We start from the raw sequence: 23,840 nt of genomic DNA, 5'->3' as shown, positions 1-23,840 counted from the left end.
ATGTTCGCAAGTTTGTATTGCTGATAAAACTACTATCCTTACTTTGTATAGCTTTCTAATAATTTGCTATCCCAATCGATGCTTCGCCTTTCTGGAGAAACAGCAGTATATTTTTTTTTGCCATTCTCATTACTTGTAAACAGGCATTTTTAAGGATATATATACACTTGAAACATTTTTTTTCTTTCTGACATGTACATATGGTGCCACCTCACTGGTGGACAAGGAGGTGGGGGTGCCAAATACACAGGCGCATGCGGTGCATAGGTTGTTTGGACACGCGTTTCTGGAATGTCTGCACTGTGGCTTGTTGTCATCTTTTAAGTGGACAACCACCTCCACTTCAGCCTGCAGCGGTGGCAGGCGGAGTGGTACACTAGGAGAAGTGGCGTTCCATGCTACCACAATACTGTTGGCACATAGCACCTGCAGCCTTTCCCGTTTGCAGAGTTATGGTGGAACAGAATAAATAAGAAGTAAACAAAAAGGAAAGGCTGTCAAATCTTTTGGAATGTTTAGCTTCATGTCTATGTGGTATGTCTTTCATTGGTACATGTCATCTCTGCAAGTACTAGGAGTCTATTTTTAAAGGATTCATTGTGTTGGCACTTAAAACCCCTGAAATTTTTTGAAAGGATGCGTATCTCTTTAATGTATTTTTTTTTTTTTTGTCATCTATCCCATTGGCGGATCCCAGTGGTAGCAGGGGCATGGTTTTGTGCGAGACGATGGTGAAGGACAATATTAATTAAAAATTAAAATAAACATTACAAAAGAAAAAACTGACTCGGAAGCAGTTATGTTCAGTGGCATCTGTCAGCAGACAGGTCGTCTGGTTAGTGCTGCACGAAGGAAGAAAAGTGATGTTATTCAACTCATTAGCAATGCAAGTGTCATAAAAATTTTATTTCATAGCAGTGTCACCTTCACTTTTTTGTTGTGTACCTGCCGCAATAGCTCAGTGGCTATAGGAAACCAGCAATTGTCAGGAGGTGCTACGTCAATTTCAGTGTCTTAGTAAACTGTGCTGACACTGTGCGATATGGGCGCCTTGAGTGTGGTTCGATATTTTGAACGACGACAGAAGCATGTCTGCATCAATGCTTCGCAATGACCAATGCGTCCGGCCAAGCTTTGTCTGTAACTATGCACATTCCAAGGGGTGCATGCGCTCCAACATTCCATGGCAGCGCACAGTCAGCTCGGGCTGGTCACCTGGGTAGTGAATTCGCCTTGTGCGGTGAATTTGCCAACGTGAAGTCGAAGCATGACCTACTAAAACACAAGAATATTGGCTCCAATCCACGCTGTGATATCACCTGATCCTATAGACAAATGTGGCGTAGCCTTGAACCTGGTCCCACCAAGCCTGAGCACAACACCATTGTGCATATTGACATAGCTGTTCCTTGCGTTGCTCATCGTATTTACGGTGCTCTTCAGGCATCCTAATTGTGTGTAGCTTCCTTTAGGCAGGAGCTGCTGCGTTCTGCCTAGCCTGAACACAACGCCGTTGTGAATATTGACGTTGCTGTTCCTTTTGTTGCTCATCGTATTCACGCTGCTCTTCAGCCATCCTGACTGTGTGTTGTTAGCTTTAGGCAGAAACGGCTGCGTCTTATGTCGCCTGAGCACGATGCCGTTGTGCATACTGACGTTGCGGTTCCTTTCGTTGCTCATCGTTTTCGCGCTGCTCTTCAGGCATCCTGTGTGTAGCTTGCTTTGGGCAGGAACTGCTGCGTCCTACCTAGCCTAAGCATGACGCTGTTATGCATATTGACGCGTTGCTGTTCCCATCCTCACTTGTTGCTGCTCTTCGGGAGCCCTAACTATGCGTGGCCTTTCCATAGTGCTATCACAACACAAATGAAATGAATTGCTAGGCGGGTGTTTTTTTTGCATATGAAAGTAATAGTTACATCACTCCCTGCTTTGTATGCTACAGTTGCCGCTTCCTGACAACTCCAGCTTGCGCAACCTTAATCTTTAACGCGAAATGCTTGCAGCGACCGCTATTCATGAAGGTGAGCTTTCTGGTTCTTTCTTTATTTCCCCCGCATAGCAGGCGCCGCTGCTGCCGCAGATGCAAGTGCAATCTGGTGGCGCTGCAAAAAACCCAGCGGCTTGCACCTCCTGCTGTGATTGGTTGAGTTTTTGCCCACGGACATGACAAATGCATTGGGAGGTCGAGGTACTTTTCAGACTTAAAAAATTTGAACTTGATGGATATTCTGGACATCATAAATGTGCCATTAGGGTTCTCATAGAGCTAGGGCATTTTGTGAAAACGCGCCCTTAGGGTTCTCATAGAGGTAAATGCATTTTCGTGAACAATTTTTCGGATGAATTTATGCCCCAAAGTTTGATTTTCCAGGCTAAACCGCTCATTCCGAGCCATGCTACCCAATCTTGGAAGCCGCCATGTTGGATTTTCTACTGGCTTGCCTTCCAGGGGCCTGCTCTCAGCCTCCAAGATTAGGAGTCACACACAATAAATAGCGCATGCCATCCTCCCTTCCTGGAGGTTGTGACGACTCCTCCTTAGCTGACAAAACGCAGCAGGGGACGGCACTTTCTCTTTTTTCTTTCTGCTTTCAGTCAGTGCTATAGTCACAATCACTTAATGCGGGATCAGTTATTCTTTGTTTTTTAATTTTCGGTTGCTATTTTGCATGTGGTTTGTCCATAGAGCATGCGTGTCCCGGAGACGTTGCAACTTTCGATGTGTTTGTGTGGCTTTGCATTTGTGTGATTGGCGCCACCTCCTGTGCCTTAAGAGCTAAGTGGTGCGAAGTAACATGGTGAACAAAGTAACATCTCCATGGCTGTCTCCGCCAATGGAGATCGCCAATGCAGTGATGCTCTTGTCGACGGTATACGGAGACAACGTCGCTCTTGCGGAAATCCAAGCAAATCTGATCGCCTCCAACCATAGTGTGAGGCAGGGTATTATTAGAGATTTTTTAAAGCCACTACAATCCTAAGAAATTTCTTTCTTTCTTTTTTGAGGGGACGGAGTTTTTTGGATTGTTAGTTTTTTCGAACTATTTTTCGGTCCCTGCGAGACCAGAAAAGATAGGTCGGCGAATGTATACAGCTTTGCTGTAAAACCTTTTCCCCCAACTGCTGGGCTGGGCATTAAGCCACTGCTCATGGCATTCAAAGTTTCAGTGCTGGTTGCCATGGCATTTTGCTTTGTTTGCTTTGTGTTGTTCAATTCACAGCCATGACAGTCACATTTCAGTGGTGTTAAAATACAAAATGTTCAAGTACTTAGGTTCATGTGAACATTAAAGAACCCCTTATGGTGAAATTAATGCAAAGCTTCCCGCTGCAGTGTCCCTTGTAATGCACTATGCAGTTACTGCATATAATGTCCTCTAACTTAAGTTTAACTTTTCTTTTGTCATGTTTGCCATCCCGTCCTTGTTAAAAAGTTGACTTTTCTTGCTTAGTTGTTTGGATGCTACGTGGCTTTGCCTAGCTCGTATTATGGAGGTTATGGGCACTATCTTGCATTAGAACTCGCAGCCCTGTGCTGGTCGCAGGGGACATTGCAGTGATGCCGGAAAAGTGCAACTGCGCACCTTTTACTGTGACAACAGTTGGAAGCTCAAAACTGGGATTGCTACTGTCTGGCAGTTTAACCATCTATTGCATTACAGCAACGACGACAGGCCATAATAAGTAATGCTACTGAACAAGAATGATGACGCACGTGTCGCAAAGAAGAACCTGTTCATGAGACGACGGATGAACAGCGTTGATGCCCAGTGGCAGAAGGATCGACAGCTTGCCTTTAAACTTTGCAGGACGCTGGGCAGTATAGCTGCCATAGTGGCCGAGCGCAAGGACCTGCACCACAGCATTCGCAGCAGCCTCGAGTCTCACGACGCCGTGGAGCAGGAGGCCGCCATCTTTGCGGCAGCACGCTTTGCTGCCCAGTCCAAGGCGTTTGCGGCTAACATGTGTACCCGCATCGGTCAGATGATTCAGGTAACTGGAGCACGCTTCTCGGTGCGCTGACCTTGGCTGCATGTGTATGGAGCTGTCCGGGCCATGGCTCCAGCTTCGCAGACTGATTGAAATTCACACGACCTTGGGAAATTGTTTGTGTTTTGACAAATGCACATATGATACTCACACTGGCAGACATTACATTTAGCGGTGTCACAAGGAGGATTGTTGAGTATCACTGGATGTCTTTTCTCCTGGCTTGCAACGTGGACATGGATAGTGCCATCGTGCACCCTGCAAGGGCATTTGGTAGGCTCTTATAATATAAAACACTCCTATTGCACTTATGGTCGTGAATTGTGCCAGTTGGAAAACCAGAATGCCACTTAACAGTTACACCATGGCTGTTATTGGTCTTGACCCTTGCTCCTCTTTGAGCACCTCGTAAACCATGAAGGGTGCAGTAAGCTGCCACATTTTCGACTCCAGATTGTGTGCGCTGGGACCTGCTCAACCGTGCTTGTTAGGGGCATGGATTAATGAGAGAGGGAGAAAAACACTTTCATTGTCAAGGTTGAGTGGAGTTCCCCAAAAGTGTGGGCTAGCGTGGCGTCTGCTTCGCCGGGACGCTATCAGCCCATTCCGCCAACCGTATCTGGTCTTCCAGGTTGAAAGTTTTCGTCTTTATCTCCTGTTCTTCGTGTGAAGGAGCTCGCCTAAAGAGTTCGGTCAGGGGAGGGTTCTTTTGGCGTTCCCACAAGGTGGGATCTTGGTCCGCCAGGGGGCAGTTATAATGTTTGCAGTTTGGTGGATATTCACCATCGGTCATTGCAGGTAGTCTTTTTGGACTAAGTACAGACCTAGTCTGTACTCTCCTGAGGTTAGTGGCCTGTATACTTGTCAGTGTCTCATGCGGGGATGGATATATTCGCCTCGATTTGCGGTAATAAACGGTCATTTTGGTAAAGATGTGGATACCGTCATGTCAGTCAGTCCCGTCGAGCAAGCTCGCAACAATGGCCTCGGCTGTATGCCGAAAAAATCAGAACTGCTTATAGTCCGGAACAAATATCCCACAAATCCGGCTGCCAGTACGCCCGCACACATTCAGGTGCAGGTAGCTGGACAACCGGTCCCACCCGTTCCTAAAATCAGAGTGTTATAGGTTAACAAACATTTTTTCTAGGCCAATGTGGCATCTGGTGCTTGCTTTGCTATTTTGCTTTCTGATACCGCAGGGCAAATCCCTTTCAACATGGCTTGGCTTACAAACAAGCTGTTGGATACAAAAGCTGTGGGTATGGTAGAGAGCAGCATGTTTATTCCCAACACATGACCAATTAAAATAAAGAAACAGATGCAGGCAGCTTGCCTTTAGACTATACAGTTAAACCTCGACATAACGAAGTAGGTGAAATCTGCAATTCGCTTCATTATATCGAAATTTCGTTGTATTCAAATTTAACCTTTTATGCAAATAAGTAAACATGCCGACAGATTTTTCTACAAGGAAAGGGGCCGCAGAATTTTCAGAATTATTGGGCAATCGAAGAAAGCAAATGTGAATGAGAAAACAATTCATTTTAATCAATTTGGCAGTCGGTGACGAATGATATGGTTCCATGCCACGACAATATCTTCACATCGACAGTACAAATTAAGCAAAGCCAGCCACACTTCCGCGTGCACACCACCCTCGCGGCTGATAGTGTCGCCCGCACTGGGACGACGCTGTCATTAAATGCACTGGCAGCGAGCAGCGAATGCGGTCAGCCGCGTTTACACCCATGTGCAGCTATAAAAACACTCGAAAGCATGCACCTCAAGCATTTCTAGTAGAGTAGCAGGTGGCATGACAAATGTACACACAGCCAGTGCAGCATGAAGTGACCTTGCAGAAAATGAAAGCAAGTATATAATCTCACTAACAGAAAAACATTCAAGAGTAGAAATGTTTTGTATCCACTGTGAGATGCCATGCATACAGACTATGAACACGCACTCAAAGTTAGCTGAAGGCAGTTCGTTTGGTGGGAGCATGCAGTAAAGCTTAGTTGGGGCCAGCTTGGTTTTCTCTGTTCGAGTGCAGTCAGGCCCACTTATATAGACTCAATTTAAAGTGAACTTCCGCTACGACAGACAGATTATCAACACAAGCAATCGAGAACTGTGCACTCGTAATGGCCCATTGCCTTGCTCTACTAAGTTAGAGTGAATGGAATGAACAGTGTTGTGGTGGCCGCGTCTCGATGAGGTGGGGAAAGGCAGATGGCTGTACGGCGCATAGTCACACAATGCAGCCAGTGAGTGCATTGCTATTGGAATGCATAATGTAACCATGCAAACAACAACGGACGCAGAAGGAAACACACCGGACAGGCACAGAACTCCAGTTGAAGTTCCGTGCCTGTTCGGTGTGTTTCCTTCTTCGTCCGTTGTCGTTTGTGCGGTTACATTATGCATTCAAATATCGACCACCAGTTAGCCTGCCTTTCTCTGTTACACGAGTGCATTGCCTCACCTTTATGTTTAGATTTATTTACTTTTTTCCTTTATGGCTTGCGAATGTGCTTCCAGCATAGTTACATCGCACAGGCAATTATAATGAACTGTTCATCTCACAAATGCATTTTTCACAATGAGGGTGTTCATTGTACACTCGCTGACCGATAATTTCAACTAAACGGCGACCACCAAAATATTTGAATAATCCGAAGTCTGAAATACTGGATTTGCCCTAAAATAAATGACTTTATTCCACAAGGGGCCATAAAAGGTGCGCCATATTTTGTATTGTCACTTTCGCGGTTACCATCAATTTCATGTGATTGCACAAGATACGTCACTGTCTACAAGCGATGCCATTCTTGGCACAGTTCGAAGCGTGCCATCTTTCACGTGACTAGCACAAGTTTCATCAACGTCTACGAGCGAGGGCATTCTGGGCACAGTGCCAAGCATGCTACCTTAGCACAGCATAAGAACGCTGCCGCCCTTCAACGCACCCACTGCTAGTCACATGGAGAATGAGAGATGATCGTCCAAGAATACGGCTTACGGTTGTCAGTGTGTTGCTGCAGACACATACACATGCCTTTAGCCAGACAATCCGTGGCTGCAATTTTCTAGCAATACCTTTTATGCTATTCCCTTCCTCATTGGTCAGGCCGACGCTTTGCATGCCTTATCAGTAAGATCAGCCAACCATAAACGGTGGATGATAAGATTGAGTGGCATCAAATTGAGCAGAGGGCATCGCTACAAAACTGCGGCCTGCATCTCGACCATTACCATGCTGACGCTAGAGATAGACCAAAGTACAGTCAATGCAAGCACCGAACCTTCTTTGACTACTACTTGATCGACCAAAACTTTGCCAGGGTTTTGCTAGTTTAGGTTACAAGGAGGCGCTGGTGGCATGGCCAGCAACGTATCAAAATGAAAATATAGCAATTTCTGCTTAACTCTGTGGTGTAATCAGCACACAGTCTTGAAGTGGGGATCCGAATTATCGCATGATGTGCTGTAAGGTGTCCAACATTTTGGTTGTCCTGATACGTAAATCTATGGGGCTAGTGTCGATGCAGTGGAGTTGTCCGAATAATCAGGCATGTCTGAATTACGATTGTCTGAATTATCGGTCGGCAACTGTATCTGGCTCAACTGCACACGTGAAACAGAGTTGCTTTCATTAGACAAGCATTGGACTGATTTGACTAAAATGTATTGCATGAATAAAAGTTAAATTCTAGCGTCTATTTGATGCGGAGCTTTTATTTATGCCCTCATACTTTTTTACAGCAACTGCCGAAAATCAGTTTAGAAGCAATTGATATACAAATTCGATATGTGAGCTTACAGCTTGTGTGAAATTGTTAGTTTTTGCGAGGGTTTCACAACCTTCCTGCTCACAAATGTGTGGTTTATTTGAAATCAGTGTATAATACATCAATTTTGTCTACTTTAGATGTCGTAATAAGCACATTTTGCGGAGCTGTGACATCTTTATTTATTACTGAGTTTTAAAGAGTTGAAAACTTGGTGCTTGTGCTCTTTTCTTTATTTTTTAGCCTTGCGGTTTTCCAAAAATATATACGTGGCATAAGGTGAAAGCCGCCTCCTCCATTTACTAGGCTATAACATTTCCTTTTAAACACAACAATCCTCGCCAAAATCGGTGCAGTGGTTGCCAAGCAAAATGATTTCTCCATTCCCATTAGTAAGAGAGATGCTTCTGGACTAAAGCATGCCCTTAAATTAATCCCCCAAGAGGCAAATTTAAGGTGGAGGAAGGGATACAGACAGGAATAATGAAATAAAGCTGGAAAAGGCCTTAGTCCTGCAGTGAACGTGAAGTGGGCTGGTGGTGATACATTTGTGCCGCTCCAGCACCTGTGTGTGTGCATGCACTGGCAGTGCTGCCAAGAGAGGTGTACACCTGCCCCTCGAATGCTGCCCAGGGCCTTGCGACACCGGTGGACACCAAGCTTCGCCTGCTGGGCGTGCTCGAAGGTCTTCACCAGGACGCCCCCACTGCTGCTCTGGTGCGGGATGAGTGTTTGCACCGACTACTGCCCCGCTACCCCTCCCAGAGCCTGGTGCAAGCCACACTGCGGGTGCTCACCCGGCTGGCTGCCGCTACCGTCACCCACATTCCCAGCCAGGTATGGCCTTTCACTTTTTAATGTGATGCTTTCCTTGCCTACTTTCCCGGGATTTGGTGCATTGTCATCTGTCTGTCCGAGTAAAGTAGGCCAACCCTGGAGACTATGGCTCAGGTGGTCACTTCATGGGCCAATCTTCGTACCAGGGCGCAATTTATGTTTCGGCAAGGGTTTTAATTTAACTAATATTTTAATGCCTGCCGATCCTGTAGTCTGTGATACAAGGCACGAGTGGGTGAACGCTCGTAATATGCTATTGCATTACAGTCCCTCAACATGTCTGCCGAGCTTCCTTGCTCTCTGTCTCGGTTTGGCATTGCTGTCTTGCCAAGAAGACACTGCAGGGGCAAATTCACACAGCTGAGGTGTGGACAAGAATGCCACAAAAAACAGATGTTACGTAAGCGTCGAAGAGTTTGCAGAGGAATCATTTGTGTAGTGGAGTTAATTTATCCGTCATAAATGGGGTTTGCACAGCTCAGTGCAACACTGAAGCATATTTATCAACTGCGGCACCAGCACGTAGCGCTTCCGCGACTTGAGCCATTTCATGCTTTAAAGATATAGTCGTCACAGCTCTCTCACTCCGTGGAGAGAATTGGAGAAGAAAACGTGGTGTGCATTCCTTTAATGAAGACCACTCAGGGACACTTGACGCTTTTTGCCTGCATTGCCCACGCTCCGTGCCCTCTCGCAGTGGTGCTCTTCATTGAGGGCTTCATAAACCAGAACACCTCCCACCATCAAACGTTATCAACTTGATCTTCCTAGTGCAATTTTGTGCGTTATCTCTGCTACCACGTGAACTATTAAAGTGGCACTTTGGCCAATGGAGCTCTTTCATGTGTTACTGGTATGGCTAAAGATATACTATATACCCCATGAAACCTTAGCACCATCACCGGAGTTGTGTTGGTTCTTAGAGACTCGCTCTCCAAGTGTTTTTATTCGGTGCTTGTGCTGTTCAATGTGGCAATAAAGAAAAAACAGTTGTGTTGGTGTGCTTATGATAGCACCGTGGCACCAACAACTCAGTAGGTGGAGGGTCCTTATACCCACACCAATGGCTATCTGTGGCCCAGGTTCGTTGATCGCTCGGAAAGCAAGGTTCAGTGCATGAACGCTCCCTATTGTTTGGAACATTGTCGCTGAGGTGGCAGTGTTCTGCCAGTGGGTCCGGTTTCAGCAGATGGCCACCTTTTTATCAGTTGACTTATTGTTGAGAATTCTGGTAGCACATGACATCATTTATGGCAGGAAACAAGTACATTTAGGAAGCACTTCATGCAGTATGAGTTCGGTTCCGTGTGCACTTTGTGTGACATTCTGCTTTCTTTTGGCCCTGTCTGCGACGTTCAACGCCTTAAAGGGAAGCTGAAGAGTCTGTCGAATTCAATAAGACGCTCATATACGGATGCGGGAACCTTATAAACCATGTAGGTGAAATTTGGGTACTTTTTTTCAAATAGGAGCGACGTAATCGTCGGTTGAAATTGCGCTGTAGCTCCGCCCCCCGTCGAATGCCGCGCGCTGCTGCTGACGCTGACGATGCGAGCGGAGACCGGAAACCGCAGTGTTGTGACGTCAACTTTAGTGTTTTGCTCCTTCGCAGCCTGCGCGACCGTGCCTGACCGTGCTTGTTTCTGCGTGCGTGCCGTCGTAATCTGCTTCGATCGACCCTGCATTTCTTTGTTGGTGCGTCTGTGTGTATGTAGAGTGGTGGTCAACGTGCGCAGCATCAACTGATGTGGTGGGCCGATCATGCCGTCTTTCTGTGCAGCCTACGGTTGCACGAACACCAGCGGCCGCGACGATGTTGTCTTCCATTGCTTCCCACAAGACAAGACGCTTTTAAGGAAGTGGGAGGCTGCTGTAAAGAGAAAGAATTTCAAGCCCTCAAGAACAACACTGCTGTGCTCCAACCACTTCCGTGACGACGATTATCACCAGAATTTCCACTAGCAGGCTTTCTAAACGCAGCGCGAAAAGATCGGAGCAACGAAAACAAAGACGGCACGAGTGCGGACTGACTGATGATAACTGGTGTTGGAAGGCCTTATGAATACGCGAACTCGCCCAAACCTGGATTTTGATTTACTGTGAGCTCCTTCATGTTAGCACGCTGAACGGAAGGTGCATGTTTATTTCCCGCCCTCGATGCACGTTTCGTCGCAAAGCGCCGCGAATTTTCTATTTGCACGTGTGTTGTAAAACAGCCTGCATGCAGCTATAGCATAACGCAGTGCAAATGTAGAGTTTGCATGTGCTGGAAAGCCGGCGCACGCCAGGACGCTACGCTCCCCCCGTCTCTCGCGCACAGCGAGAAACCGACCGTCTCACGTAGCCGACGGAATTAGCCGCCTTTACGACTTCGGTTACGAGTAGTGTGCGGATGGCGCACAGATGAAGGTCACTACACGTACTGCATGAACCGGGAAGCTTTCCACGCGTTTGAACCGTCTTTGTAGGTTGCCGACAGCTTTGGACAGCGCACAAATGCCGACGATCGCATCCCCGCGTACGTTCCATGAGGAGGCATGCAGGAACACAACACTGCAGTTGTTTGACCGGAAACGAGCTCACTAGATCTGTGAAAGATCGGCGAGATCACTAGATCGCTTTGCAAAAAACATACTCAGCAAAGAGCATTTCCAACACGAGGAGATCCCAAGACTTCGCTTTCGTTCTCGTCGAAAGCACTGCTCGCACCAGCATCGTTTGCTTCTTCGATAGGCCGGCTCTTTGCAATCGGCTCGTACATGTAGGGAGCAACGCCGAACTCTTCAGAAAAACGCAGTCTCTCTAAATTTTCTATTACCTCTTAATTTTCCATTACGGCACCAAACTACCTGGCACCGCGCTTCATGTGGAGCGGCAGCGGTCGGTCGCTAAAGTTGACGTCACGGGTCGCCCGGCCAATCACAGGCGGAAACGAGATGCGCGAGCTGGGCGTGTCCACTGCTGCACTTTTCGTCGAAATAAAATATATTTGCGCTTTCTTTCGCTCAATTTCGATACGATATTCGAATTCGGAGGGTTGAAAACCATTATGTACACATGTTCACTCATTTTTTCTGGAAAACCTTTCAGCTTCCCTTTAAGTTGACATTGAGCGAGAACGAATAGACACATCGTCGTAGGGAGATGTGACCATGTGTCCATTTGTATGGTCGTCTACACTTGTTTGTGGTCACTAAATCGCTGTAGCATTGACATGTGGGCTTATTGGTGTATGTTCATACTCAACAAAATAACACAGGGATATGGAGAAATGCAGGATATACACGCAATGATTGTGCATCTACAGTGGAACCTTGTTTATACATTTCTGAAGAAAAATGTGAGAAATAACATACTAACCAGGAAAGCTACTAAAATATTAACAAAAGTCCATGGTTACTAAAAGATTCGGCAGATGCAACTGTAGTTGACATTCACATAATGACATCCACGTTGGCGTGTCTTTCCCTTTCTAGCGTGGTTGTCGCTGTGCACGTCTGTTGGCAGGGCTGAGTCAAATCGTAGCCTGCTCACACTGTTTTAGAGGCAATCTGCCGTGTGTGCAAAAAGTGGGCATGTCGAGATGGCGTCACATTATGTGCGCCGTCTTCCCGTGTGTTTAGTACTGGAGGTTGCACGGTAGTTTCGGAAGCTTTAATTTGTCAATACAAAAGGATTTCTGAGATTACATCTAGGCTTCCTGAAGGCTTCGTGAGCTGGCCATTGGACCGTATTTTACGGCAACTTCTAAAAGCCCAGGTCCTGGCCTGCAGTTGATCCACAGTTTCAGATATGGTCACTACAGCCTTCCACTGCTCTCGGTTGTAGAGCTGCAGTTCAACCGTTTGTTCGGGCTTGGGGCACTCATGTAAGATGTGTGCTAAATGTGCTTTGACGGCCTCGCTTAGCGTACATTTGGGGGTCTGTATCCCCGGGGAAACTATGGCTAAATTGTAGGGGTTGGGGAATGTGTGTGTTTGGAGTTGCCTGCACAAGACTGCTGGATTTTGTTAACGTTTTATCAAGGGTTAAGTATTCGAGTCTTTTGTTTTTAATGTAGAGCCGAATCTTTATCATTACAACTTGAAGGGAGCTGAAAATTTGTTAGAATAAAAGGAAGCTAATTGAATGGATGACTTACCGTAAAAACCGGAATATAGGTCGAACTTTTTTTCAAAAAACCATCGCGAAAAGTCGACCCTCGACTTATATACCGGACATTGGCGGAAAAACTACGGAAGTCTTGCAACAATGGGCGGATGAAGTAAACAGCCGCTATCGCCATCAGCAGCAGCGCGGCGTCTATGGCGGCGTGGCGACGTTGTGGCACTGGCATTTTGCGTTTCCACTGTCGCAAAGTTACATTAATTAAAGGCTGCATTTTCATTTTGTTTCAAATCGAGCGGAAGCCGACGTCAATTCACCGTCGCCTTCAAGAAAAAGGCGATTGAGTACGCGGAAGCCCACGGCAACCTGGCGGCACAGCGCGAACTTGAAGTATCCGAAAAGAGCATTCCGTAGTGGCGGAGGCAAAAGCAACGTATTACAACTTGCAACAACCAAAAGAAAACGTCATTTCATGCCGGATCGCAGCGGACTGCAGAACTGGAAGGCAAGGTTGCGGAGTCCGTCCGAGAGCTGCGTGTAAGATCGCTGCCTGTGACTGCCGAATGCATCCGTTTGAAAGCGGTGGAGATCGCACGCGCCTATGGACTGGGCAGCGAGAAGCACTCGTCATCCGACTCTAATCAAAGGCGTTGCTCTGATTCGGAGTAGGGCTTGCGCACTTCGTGCCCTTCTGTGTACTGTACACCCTGCCAATTTTTAACAGTATCGCGCGACCATTGACCCGCGTGTTTGTCAGCACCTTGTCATCACGGCACGGAGCAGCGAAATAGCGAAAGTAAGGGCATGTGTACACATGCGCGTATCTCGTTTGGTTCGCTGCTCAGCGCCTTTAATATGGTGCCGACAAGCACGCGGGTCGATGGTCGTGCGATAACGCTAAAAACTTGGCCAGGTGCACATGCGAGCAGCATTTAAATAAATACTGTCACCATTGTGCAACCCCCTGAGTCGCATTTGTTTCACGGTAAGGGTGTCATGTCTTTCGGTACTTTTGCCATTGAAAAATATGTTTTTTTTTTTCATTTTGAGAATTCATTAGTTGGGGGATCGACCTATATTGCGGTCCGACCTATAGTCCGGTTTTTACGGTACCTGCATTAGAGCACGCGCAGAGGTAACGCATCAGTGGGAAGTGTCCGATGATTTTTCACAGTCCCTAGGGGCTACTGAGATGTCCGAAAAATCGGGCAGTCTGGAAAAATGAATGCGTGCCTTTTACTGCCCCCAAGGACTCAAATCACCACGGGCACGTCCAAAATAGCTCTAAAGGCCTGCCAGTACATTTATTAGGCGTATCTGTGCTCGTACTGTGGTAGGAGACGGCGGATGCACACATTTTAAGTTTTAATTAAAGGAAACATACCGTATTTACATGATTGTAAGTCGACCTATATTGTTTAATTTGAAAATCTGAAGTGGGGGGGAGCCAACGTACAATCGAAACGAAAACATGGCACCGCCACAAAAGCGAGACCAACGAGACATCAGGGGAGCTACAACATAGTTACAATTTTATGTTTGCTCTATGGCCCTATCCATAACTTTCCGCTATCCTGCCTGTTTGGTCACTTTTCAGAAGGGTTTTTCAACATTTCTCTGAAGTTTAGAGCGCACACGGCATTCATGGGGGGTATTCGATAGTTTATGGAAGTGCCGCTGTTCCATTTACGACAGCACCTTCAGTATGGCGGCGCTTGTGGGGAGTGTCGATAGTTCATGGAAGAACAGACATCGCTCACATGTTTCTCTTTCCCTGTAGCTCTTTAGTTTCATGCATTCGATTTGACTGCCGGCCACATGCTTCTTCCATGCTTCCTCAGTCGTCATGAGTGCTCTGAGTCCACTAAACATTCGGCGCTCGTTCACAGCAGCGTTCAAAAGGGCTGCCATCCTATATGCTGAAGAAACAAATAACTGTGCAGCGGGCCGCAAGTTTGATGTTTCTTAATTGGTGGCTCGAGAGGCGACTGCAGCGAAGCAAAATTTTCACCTGTGATGGCAAGCGAAGAGGTTTCCATGGGCCGAAGTTGGGACGCTTTCTGGAGCTGGAGGCCAAGCTTGCGCTGTACGTTGCTGAAATGCATGATCGGTCTCTGCCAGTGATGTGTGACATGGTCATGAGACAAGCCTGGATCTTCGCCTTTTAAGGACCTACTCCGCCATGAGTACAAGTGGCTGGCGGCAGAAGACCGCGAACTTGTGCCAACTGGACATTTCAAAAGAGCCTCCTTGACTAATGTGTGTGGTTGGGTGCTTTCGGCTTGGGCGGCTGTTCCACAACATGTTGTGGTGCTGTCATGTGTCAAATGCAGAATTCGCTGTACGACGACGTGCTGTGGGACCGTAGCAGCAACGACGATGGCACCACTAGTGAGGACTATGGCACAAGTGAAGACGAGTAGTCCAGTGACCATGTCAGCTACTAATAAGTTTTCATTATGGAACGTGCCAGCAGGTATGCCCTTCTTCTTTCTTTTCCTGCGCACACGATATGGGGGGGTTGACTTACATTCGAGTCGACTTACAATCGTGTATATACGGTACCATGTTCCATGACAATTGCCCCTTCTAACTTTTGGTATGTTTCGCCACTTAACATTTCTGTATCGGGGCTAAGCTGACTATCGGCAACAAAGGAGGATTATAAAAGCGAAGTCAGCGCCATTGCATACAGCGGCTTATTGTTTCAATGAAAAACACGGCACCAAACAGGAGGAAGCTTGGTAGCGAACATCGAAGTAGCTAGGCCTAGCGTGGCCGCGGTGTGGCTACGGCTGCCAGTGGATCTGTGTGCGAGACTGTGCGAGGCAGCTAGATAATCAAAATGGCGTTTGTGGCGACTTCGTTTGATGCCGTTTTAGACTGGCAGGCATTGCAAAGAGTCTGGAAAATCGGACGGCAAAAGTTTCTTGCATTCTAAATTACAGATGTTCTTATACATTGACTCTATGGGGTACTGTGGTTGTGCTACGAAGGTGTCTGAATTATTGGGGGTCCGGAAAATTGGTTGTCTGCACAGGACACCCTTCACATATACAAGTAATCGATGATGCGCACCTGCACACGCCTGCGCACAAATTCACACCCTTTCTTTTTTTTTTCCTCACACATGGTGGTGAGGGCTCTTTCCTCTATTGCGAGATGAGAGGAACGCTGGTCGGAGGAGCCGCCATGGGATTTGGTGCGATGCTCAGAACATTCTTGGAGTGCAGTATGTTCGACTCAACCATCACAAATGCTTGCGCATTCAAATTACCAAGCGTTTTCAAAGACCCATTCGAATGCACATAACTTTAATCGGACCACTGTGTCAATTCGAATAAACCGAAAGATCGAATTAAGCATGTTGGAAGGAACAAGATTCGACTGTATCGTGTAATTTCGAGGCAGGTTATCATGTACTCTTTTGCTCTTCTCAGGATCGGTTTTCCTCACTGCCCAGTTAACAAGTCCTCAGGTGAGATTGAGCAGCTTCGTTCTTTGGATTGGACGAGGGCGCAGGGATCCAGATGATTTTTACATTTGGGGGGTGGTGTGTGTTTTCTTTAGGATTTGTAATGCCGGTTTATGGATTCTGCCTTTGGCAAAATTGTGCATGGCCGTCTTGCATTTCCAGAAAATGATTTTTGCGGTATTTGTGATTGCTATTGCTATTGCGACTTCTTCCACTTCTTTGGCATGCCTTCCAAAGATGGTGACCGTGGCGATGGGTTTGATGTCGTTTCCTATCGCCCCTGAAGAGAAAGCGCCACATTCTCCGGGTTCGGCTACATCAACATAGACTGCCTCCTCGTGGTTTACGTAGCATTTTTGGAGTGCTTTGGCCGGGGCATGCCTTTGCTTGCTGTGATACTCCAGGTGTATATGCTTTGGGATTGGGTGACTGAAGATGCCTCTGGCTGTGGGCACGATGTCTTAGTGTTCTGCTATGGAATGCTTGGTTTTCATAAGATGTGTCTGTCCGCAGGTGTCTTGGTAAATCTTCCGTATTGGGCTCTCCTGTGCGCTTCAACTAGTTCGTTGAGTGTGTTGTGGATGCCCATTTTCAGGAGTTTCTCGGTGGATGTGTATCTCGGCAGGTCGAGTGCTGCCTTGCAGGTTTGTCTTATGAGGCAGTTTACCTTTTGCTTCTCTGCTTTATACACGTTGAGATATGGGAGGGAGTATATGAAACGGCTCAGCACGAAAGCCTGGACTAGACGTCCAAGATGCGCTTCCTTCATCCCAAAGTGTATGTTGGCGATGCATTTGTCTAGTGGCATCCTCACCTCTGCCGTCATTATTCCCTTGTCCATTCCTGGATTCGGAGGCCCTTTGTATTCACGAAGCATTTCCTTGGAGGTATCTAGATACAGTAAAACCTCGTTAAACCGTACCCACTTTTAAACAGTTGCTTCGTTTTAAAAGTAGTAAAGTCAAATCCCCAACTCAGCGGCCATTGAGCATAATGTGTTTTGTATGCGCATAAACCGTACCAGCTTATTGCGCACGTATCGGTTAGCACGTAGTGTTGCCACTTTTCGTCGCGCAAAAGCGGCGGTGCGTCGTCTCCATTGGGCGGCCCGGCAAAACAACAAGCCTCAGAGATTGGAACAACGGCCTCCAAGTGCCCTGTGCGTTTGCACATGAAGCCACATCAACATCAACATCATTTCGGCGGCATGCCAGAGAGCGTTGTGGTGTCGCATAACGACAGTGGCAGAAGGTGCGTGTTACATCAGCCTCATGAATGCAATCGTCGCGACGAGAACAGCACCCCGCAATGAAGAAAGAAAGGCGCCCCGCAACTTCTGCAGTGCTACCGCGCGCATGCATGGAGAATACATAACACCAATGTGGAATCTGCCATGCGAGTGTTTGCCGAGGAGAGGAGGGCTGACTGAAAAAGCTGCCTCACAGCTTCCATAAGTTTGAGGCTGCTGTCGTCGCTGCTAGGCCGCCGTGGCGTCAAACGAAAATACAGTTAAACCTGGATGTAACGAACCTCTATGTAACGAATTCCTGGATTTAACGAAGTTTTTGAATTCCCCAACGCTGCCCCCATTGAAGCCCATGTATTTTCGACCTTGATGTAACGAACGCGTTGCGGCGGTTAGCCTTGATGTAACGAACTCCCAAAGCTGATCAGTCATTACGTTTTGCACTTTTAAGGAAAATTCGGCCGAAGAAATGCTCTAGATTGTTGAATATTAATATTGTAAGGAGCCAGCAGCTACGCGAACGCCAGGGATTGCCGCGACCGAGCAAAGTTAGCGATGATGATGATGATGGCGGCAACTAGCGCCGCTTCGTGCCTAACGTAGCAGTCTTTTCAGGCTTTGCTTGTCTAGCGTGACGACAGGTGGCATTGGTATCGGCAGCTGATTTCTCTTTCAGATTTATTTTGTTTCGTATGGATTTGAGGACAAGCATTCTTATTTAGTGATTTTTATTTGTTTCAATGGCTTAGACGCACTTATGTGTAAGAATTCACTTGAAAAGCAACGCTGATAGCCGGTTCTTTCATAGCCAGGGCGCGGGAAGGGAGAGGGACGATGACGAACGACACTCCATGACGAACGACATGCGTCACTTTTTTTTCTTTCTCTGTGGATGCGTTGCATTCGCCATTTTGAGTGTTGTCCTGCGTTCTGCACGTGTGCGTGTGTCAACTGTGCCCTGGTACTGGTTTGTCCGACTTGTTTTGGAGGTGCTAGGCCTGCCTGTCGGCGTGTAGTCGTGCGTCTCCGCTTCTAACTACGTCGTCGGTTGGTCGTGATGAGTTCTGCTGCCAGAAAACGAAAAGTTCTGTCTTTTGAAGACAAACTCGCAATTTTAAATGCTGTCTCCGCGGGCGAGAAGAAGAAGGACGTTGCCGCCCGTTTCAGCATTCCAGCGAGCACACTATCAACGATTTTGAGTGCGGAACACAGCATCAGAAACACAGTGGAGTCGAGAACAAGCTCGAAGAAAAAATTACCGACGATTACGTTACTTCCTAATGCGAAATTTGAGCGCAGCAAATAAGCTGTTTCACCTTTTCGATAGATTGAGGCAAAGAAATCGAGCAACACATGTATGCGCTATCACAGAATTTTTTTTTATTTTTCACACATATTCCTTTAACAAAGACTCCACTAACAGTTCTTGACAGTCATGAAGGAAGCTTTGTGGTCGGAGAAATAGACTGATATATGTTCGACTTGGTACGAGTCTTACACTTACCGCATTAAGTTGTGGAAGGTGCGCTGGCCTCGAGGGATATTTATAACCGTTTGTTGTCGAAATAACAACCAAAACAAGCGCGAACGAGACCGACCCAACAGAACCAAACAGGTGCGGGCGAGAGCTTTGGCGCGAGCAGACGATAGTACGAAACGAGCGGATCGGCTGAGACCAGACACGAGTGCGCATCGAGCCGTAAGGAGGGTCCGCATGACACCAGCATCGCGCGCGCACGTCACTGAAGGGGCCGCTCTCATTGGTCTCCGCCATTCGCGGCTCGCGTCCTTCGTCTCCCACTCCAGCGAAGGGGGGCGGAGCTGGTTACGAGGCCGACAACGCCGACGACGACGCGAAACCCAGGAACGGACGCCAAAGAGCTGCGCTCTAAAAAAGACTGAAGCTGTCCACATACACTGATGTGGACAAGGCAGTGTTCACGTGGTTTTTGGACACGAGAGCCAGAAATGTACCCATAAGTGGTGCGATCTTGCAACAGAAGGCAAAGGATTTTGCCTGTATCTTGGGCCATGATGATTTCAAGGCAAGCAACGGGTGGCTGCAGGGATTTAAGAGCCGGCATGGTGTCGTCGGAAGAGTAATCAGCGGCGAATCTGCCTCCTCAGACAGCGATGCTGCTGCTTCGTGGGTGGCTGATGAGCTGCCTGGAATCCTGAGTCGCTTCGAGGCGGCTGATGTCTACAATGCCGACGAGACGGCTCTATTTTATCAGATGCTTCCGGGCCGCACGCTAGCGTTAAAAGGCGATGACTGCCGCGGTGGAAAGCAGAGCAAGCTCCGCATAACGATTCTGCTGTGTGTCAACCTCGACGGCACAGACAAGCGAGTCCCGCTAGTTGTCGGCAAAAGTGCCCGTCCCAGGTGTTTTAAGGGGACGAAGCGTATGCCCGTGAAGTATGTGGCGAATTCCAAAGCTTGGATGACTCGGCCAATATTTTCTGAGTGGTTGAAGGAATTTAACCAGGACGTCAAGCGGCAAGGCCGTAAAGTTTGCCTACTGCTGGACAATTGCTCGGCGCACCACGTCGAGGGCCTGCAGCTGTCGAACATCGAACTGCATTACTTCCCGGCCAACTGCACGTCTCTAATACAGCCCCTGGACAAAGGGGTCATTAACAGTTTTAAATGCTGTTACCGGCGCCGACTAATCCAGAAGATACTTCTCGACATCCGTCTGGAACGGGAGATGAAGATCGACATTTATCAAGCAGTCGAGATGCTTGCTGCCTCCTGGCAAGAGGTCAGGGCAGAAGTTATCGCGAATTGCTTTTTAAAGGCCGGAATAGCCAAAAACGCACGGGCTGGTGCCGAGGAGGAGGAGGAGGAAGACCTTTCTACTCCGTCCGATGTGGCCGAAGCGTGGAACGAGCTATGCACTAACGGTGGTGTGCCCGACGACGTTGAACTGACTGACTTTTTGTTTGCCGACAACGCCGCCGTGGCTACAGAAGAAATGTCTGATGCAGCAGTAGCTGAAAGCGTGCAAAATCCCAATGGCGGTGATGATGGTGCCTGTGAGGCAGATCCGTGTGACGTGCCTTCTGCAAAAGAGGTGATGAACGCAATGGACGTTATGCGCCGTTTCGTCGGCTCGCTCGACGATGAAGGAGCTCTACACGATTTAGCTTCTTTGGAGCGGCGTGTTGTGCCGTCACTTGTGCCGAAGAAGCAAACGGAAATTACGCAGTTTTTTGGTGTAAAATAAATGCTTGAAGGGTGAGTTCACCTTCGCGGATATATTGAGCTATTTGGTTTCGTTTCTGCATCATTCGTACGATCCTTCACGCGAAACCTGCATGTAACGAAAACCTGTATGTAACGAAAAATTGCGAGCTTTTGTCAACTTCGTTATATCCAGGTTTAACTGTAACACTTTTGTCGCGCGAAGTGAATACATAACATGTTTTTTCCCCTTTCATTGCACTCTCTCTGAGTTTCGTTTTTGACAGGTAAGTAGTCAATCTCATGCTATTTCGGTTAAACAGTACTACTGTTTAGTACATACTTTTTTCGAGCTCCGGCCAACTATGGTTTAACGAGGTTTCACTGTATCTGTTCTGAGTTCAAGGAGTTGGTCGTCTTGAAGGGGGTGCACGTGTATGATGCGGCCAATGTTCTTGTTTTGTGCTGTCTTTCAGGGTCTAGGGTCAAGGAGGCTATGAATTTTCTGGGTCTTGGAGGTACCTGAGTAGGTTCCACATGTCTTTTAGGCCCAGTTTACCATTCATCTGGTTGCACATTAGACCCCATTGTTGTTTGAGCGGTGTTTTGTGCGTGGTATCTTAATTCTTTAACTGGGAGAGTAAATTGGAGCTTCAGTCTTCTGTTATTTTTTGGTTGAGCCATCTTTTTTGGAGAGTGTCTTGTGCTTGCCACATGTGTAGTAGTCTGTTGTCAATTGCGTGTGTTTCTGCTGTGACTGGTATAGTTTTGGCTGAGGTTTTGACACCCTTCTGTAGCTGTTCAACCCATTTGTCAAGTTCCTCTATAGTGGTGAGTTTGTTTTGTGCTCCGATGAGGCTAGATTTGTCTAAATTTGGTGATCGTGATCTCTTTCCTCCCATTCTTTTTTAGCGACGAGGCTGGGTTAGTGGTTTCCCTTATATAATGATTGTTGCCTAGGCTGCAGGCAGTGTTCCTTCATTTCCCATGTCCCATGTTCTTACTGAGCATGAGGTTGGGGCTATATTTTGTGTGCATGCTGTTTCCAATTCGCTGGGTTCTAGAGGATCTTTCAGTAACTTTATACTTTTGTCTTGGAGATAATTCCACATTGCCGTGTAGCCCCAGGCCCTGTCCCTGGCATTAAATTCACCTACTATTACGTATGATTTGTTTCCATAGAGCCTGAATGTTTTGTTAACTATCTCTATTACCGGGGAAGGGGGGGGGGGATTTGATCGGGAGGTGCTATAAATGTTGAGAATATAGAGGCTCTGTTTCTTTCTCTTTTGTGGAATTGTTTCCACAAAGAGGCAGTCCGTGTCCTTCATGTCTACATCATGTTCGATGGCAGTCAGGTTTCTATGGATCAAGACAGCCGCACGCAGGTTTTGCGTTCCCGTTTTTTTTTTCATATGTTTTATAATTTCAAAGTTAGTTAGCATTTCTTGCAGTACTGTGATGCCCACAATTTCAAACTTGTCGAAGTTTTGGATATGGAATATAAGGTTCTCCCGCTTTGGGCAGAAGCTCCTGCAGTTCTACTGCCATATTTTGATTTCCGTAAGATTATTCACCATAGTGGTTTGCTCTTTTAATCTGAGTGTTTACGAGACAGAGTTTGGATAATGTGATTGCTGCGAGTTGCCCGGCATGATCTTTGAGTTGAGTTTGTATTGTGACTACATTAGCCTCTGTTTCACTTGGTCCGGACTCTAGGGCGTCCATGAGCCCGTTCAGCTGCGTAGCTAATCTGCCAATGTGTACCTTCATGTCCGCCCTGATTTCGTCTTCGGTTGCTGGGAGCTTGGTGTCTCCTTGTTGGGGGAGTTTCTGCCCTGTAGGTTTGCAATCGTCTCCTTAAGCTCTTCGATTGCTTCATTTTGCCTTTTAATTATAGACCTGAGCTGTGCATTGCCATCTCTCCCTCGGGAGGTCTGCGGTTTCCAGCTCACTTGTTTTGGGCGTTGGTAGCATACTGCACGCTTTTAGGATGCAATAATCCAAGTGGGCTGTCATTCCCTGCTGCAGGCGGTGCGATGTGGGTGTCACATTTCGCTTCGGCAGCATCTGGTGTCGCCAACCAGCTCGATTTCTGTCTGGTTCCCCATCGCCCTATCAAAACACCATGCAATAGGAAAATAAGTTTCCGGTTTCACAATCTTGGGAAATGCTCTGAGACGTGTGGAGGTTTCAGATAAGCTTCAGATTGGCATATTTTATGCAGTAGAATTTTGTCAAAAGGAAATATGTTAGGGAATTACTGCTTAAACCAACAACAGCCATCCAGTTGGTAGGCTTTGCATTAAGACAATGCAAAAAGCAAGTTTGTTGAACAGAACTACATTTCTTACAACTCCCTGTAAAAGAAACTAAAAATGCTGTTGAACCTCGCAATAATAAAATGCGGGGGGGGGCATGAAACGATTCGCTTTCACGAGAATTTTGTCGTTGTGAAATGAGATGGCACAAATTGGTAATGCGTCGCAGAGTGAAACGTCACTTTCTCAAGGATATAGAGCTGCATTGTCAACAGCACAAAGTGCACTGCATGCGTCAATCAGCAGAGACAGCACTGCCGTGGAGCAGTATTGTTGATCAATTGCTTTCAGGGATACAATCACTTTTGCGACATTTTGTGTAACTCCGCACCAGACGTAGAGCAACAGCGCTCCACGCATGCAGCAGCATTTCTGCAGCGCACGCTGTTACCTGTAGGCGCCGACTCATCTGGTGCCGAGCACGAAAGTCATGTATCTTGTATATCCGATGGTAATTGATCGAGATTATGGCCTCTACATCCTGAGCTACGTCCTGTGCCGAATCCGAACGCGATGCCCGTCTGGTGGCACCAAAACCAGCATTCTTAAAGCAAGGGATGCATATTCCTAGACGATTACTCAGTCACAGCCCGGTGCATGGTACTCCATGGTGCAACCGCCAACTCAAGTGCCATAAACAATTCCACGTCCCTAGAATGTGGATTTCCTTCTTTGTGCTGCATTTTTCTCACTGAGGTGAACATTATGCACTGCACTGTTCACAAAACCATCGTCACATGTTGGCAGCAACATGCGCGTCGCTTTAAACAGGTGATTAATAAAGAATACGGCGGCCATGACGTGTTTCCAGCACACGCAGTTGCTTCCGGTGCTTGGTTGTTTTTGTAAACGAAAATGGCGGTGCCCAAGCAAGTGTAATGTGGTG

General features: G+C 47.2%; 1 protein-coding gene across 1 annotated transcript in view; it reads left to right on the top strand.

The window, feature by feature from the left end:
* defl (Integrator complex subunit 7) overlaps nucleotides 1-23,840 on the top strand; it is a 136,586-nt gene that overhangs the window by 4,929 nt on the left and 107,817 nt on the right. The window contains exons 3-4 of the mRNA XM_070523139.1: nucleotides 3,813-3,996; nucleotides 8,418-8,621. Coding sequence (XP_070379240.1) covers nucleotides 3,813-3,996; nucleotides 8,418-8,621 — 388 coding nt within the window. The remainder of the gene's footprint in view (nucleotides 1-3,812; nucleotides 3,997-8,417; nucleotides 8,622-23,840) is intronic.

This window comes from Dermacentor albipictus, chromosome 8 (genome assembly GCF_038994185.2).
Source record: "Dermacentor albipictus isolate Rhodes 1998 colony chromosome 8, USDA_Dalb.pri_finalv2, whole genome shotgun sequence".
Classification (NCBI taxonomy): Eukaryota; Metazoa; Arthropoda; class Arachnida; order Ixodida; family Ixodidae; genus Dermacentor; species Dermacentor albipictus.
Note: the sequence above shows the minus strand (reverse complement) of the source record. Positions and strands in the feature narration are given on the sequence as shown.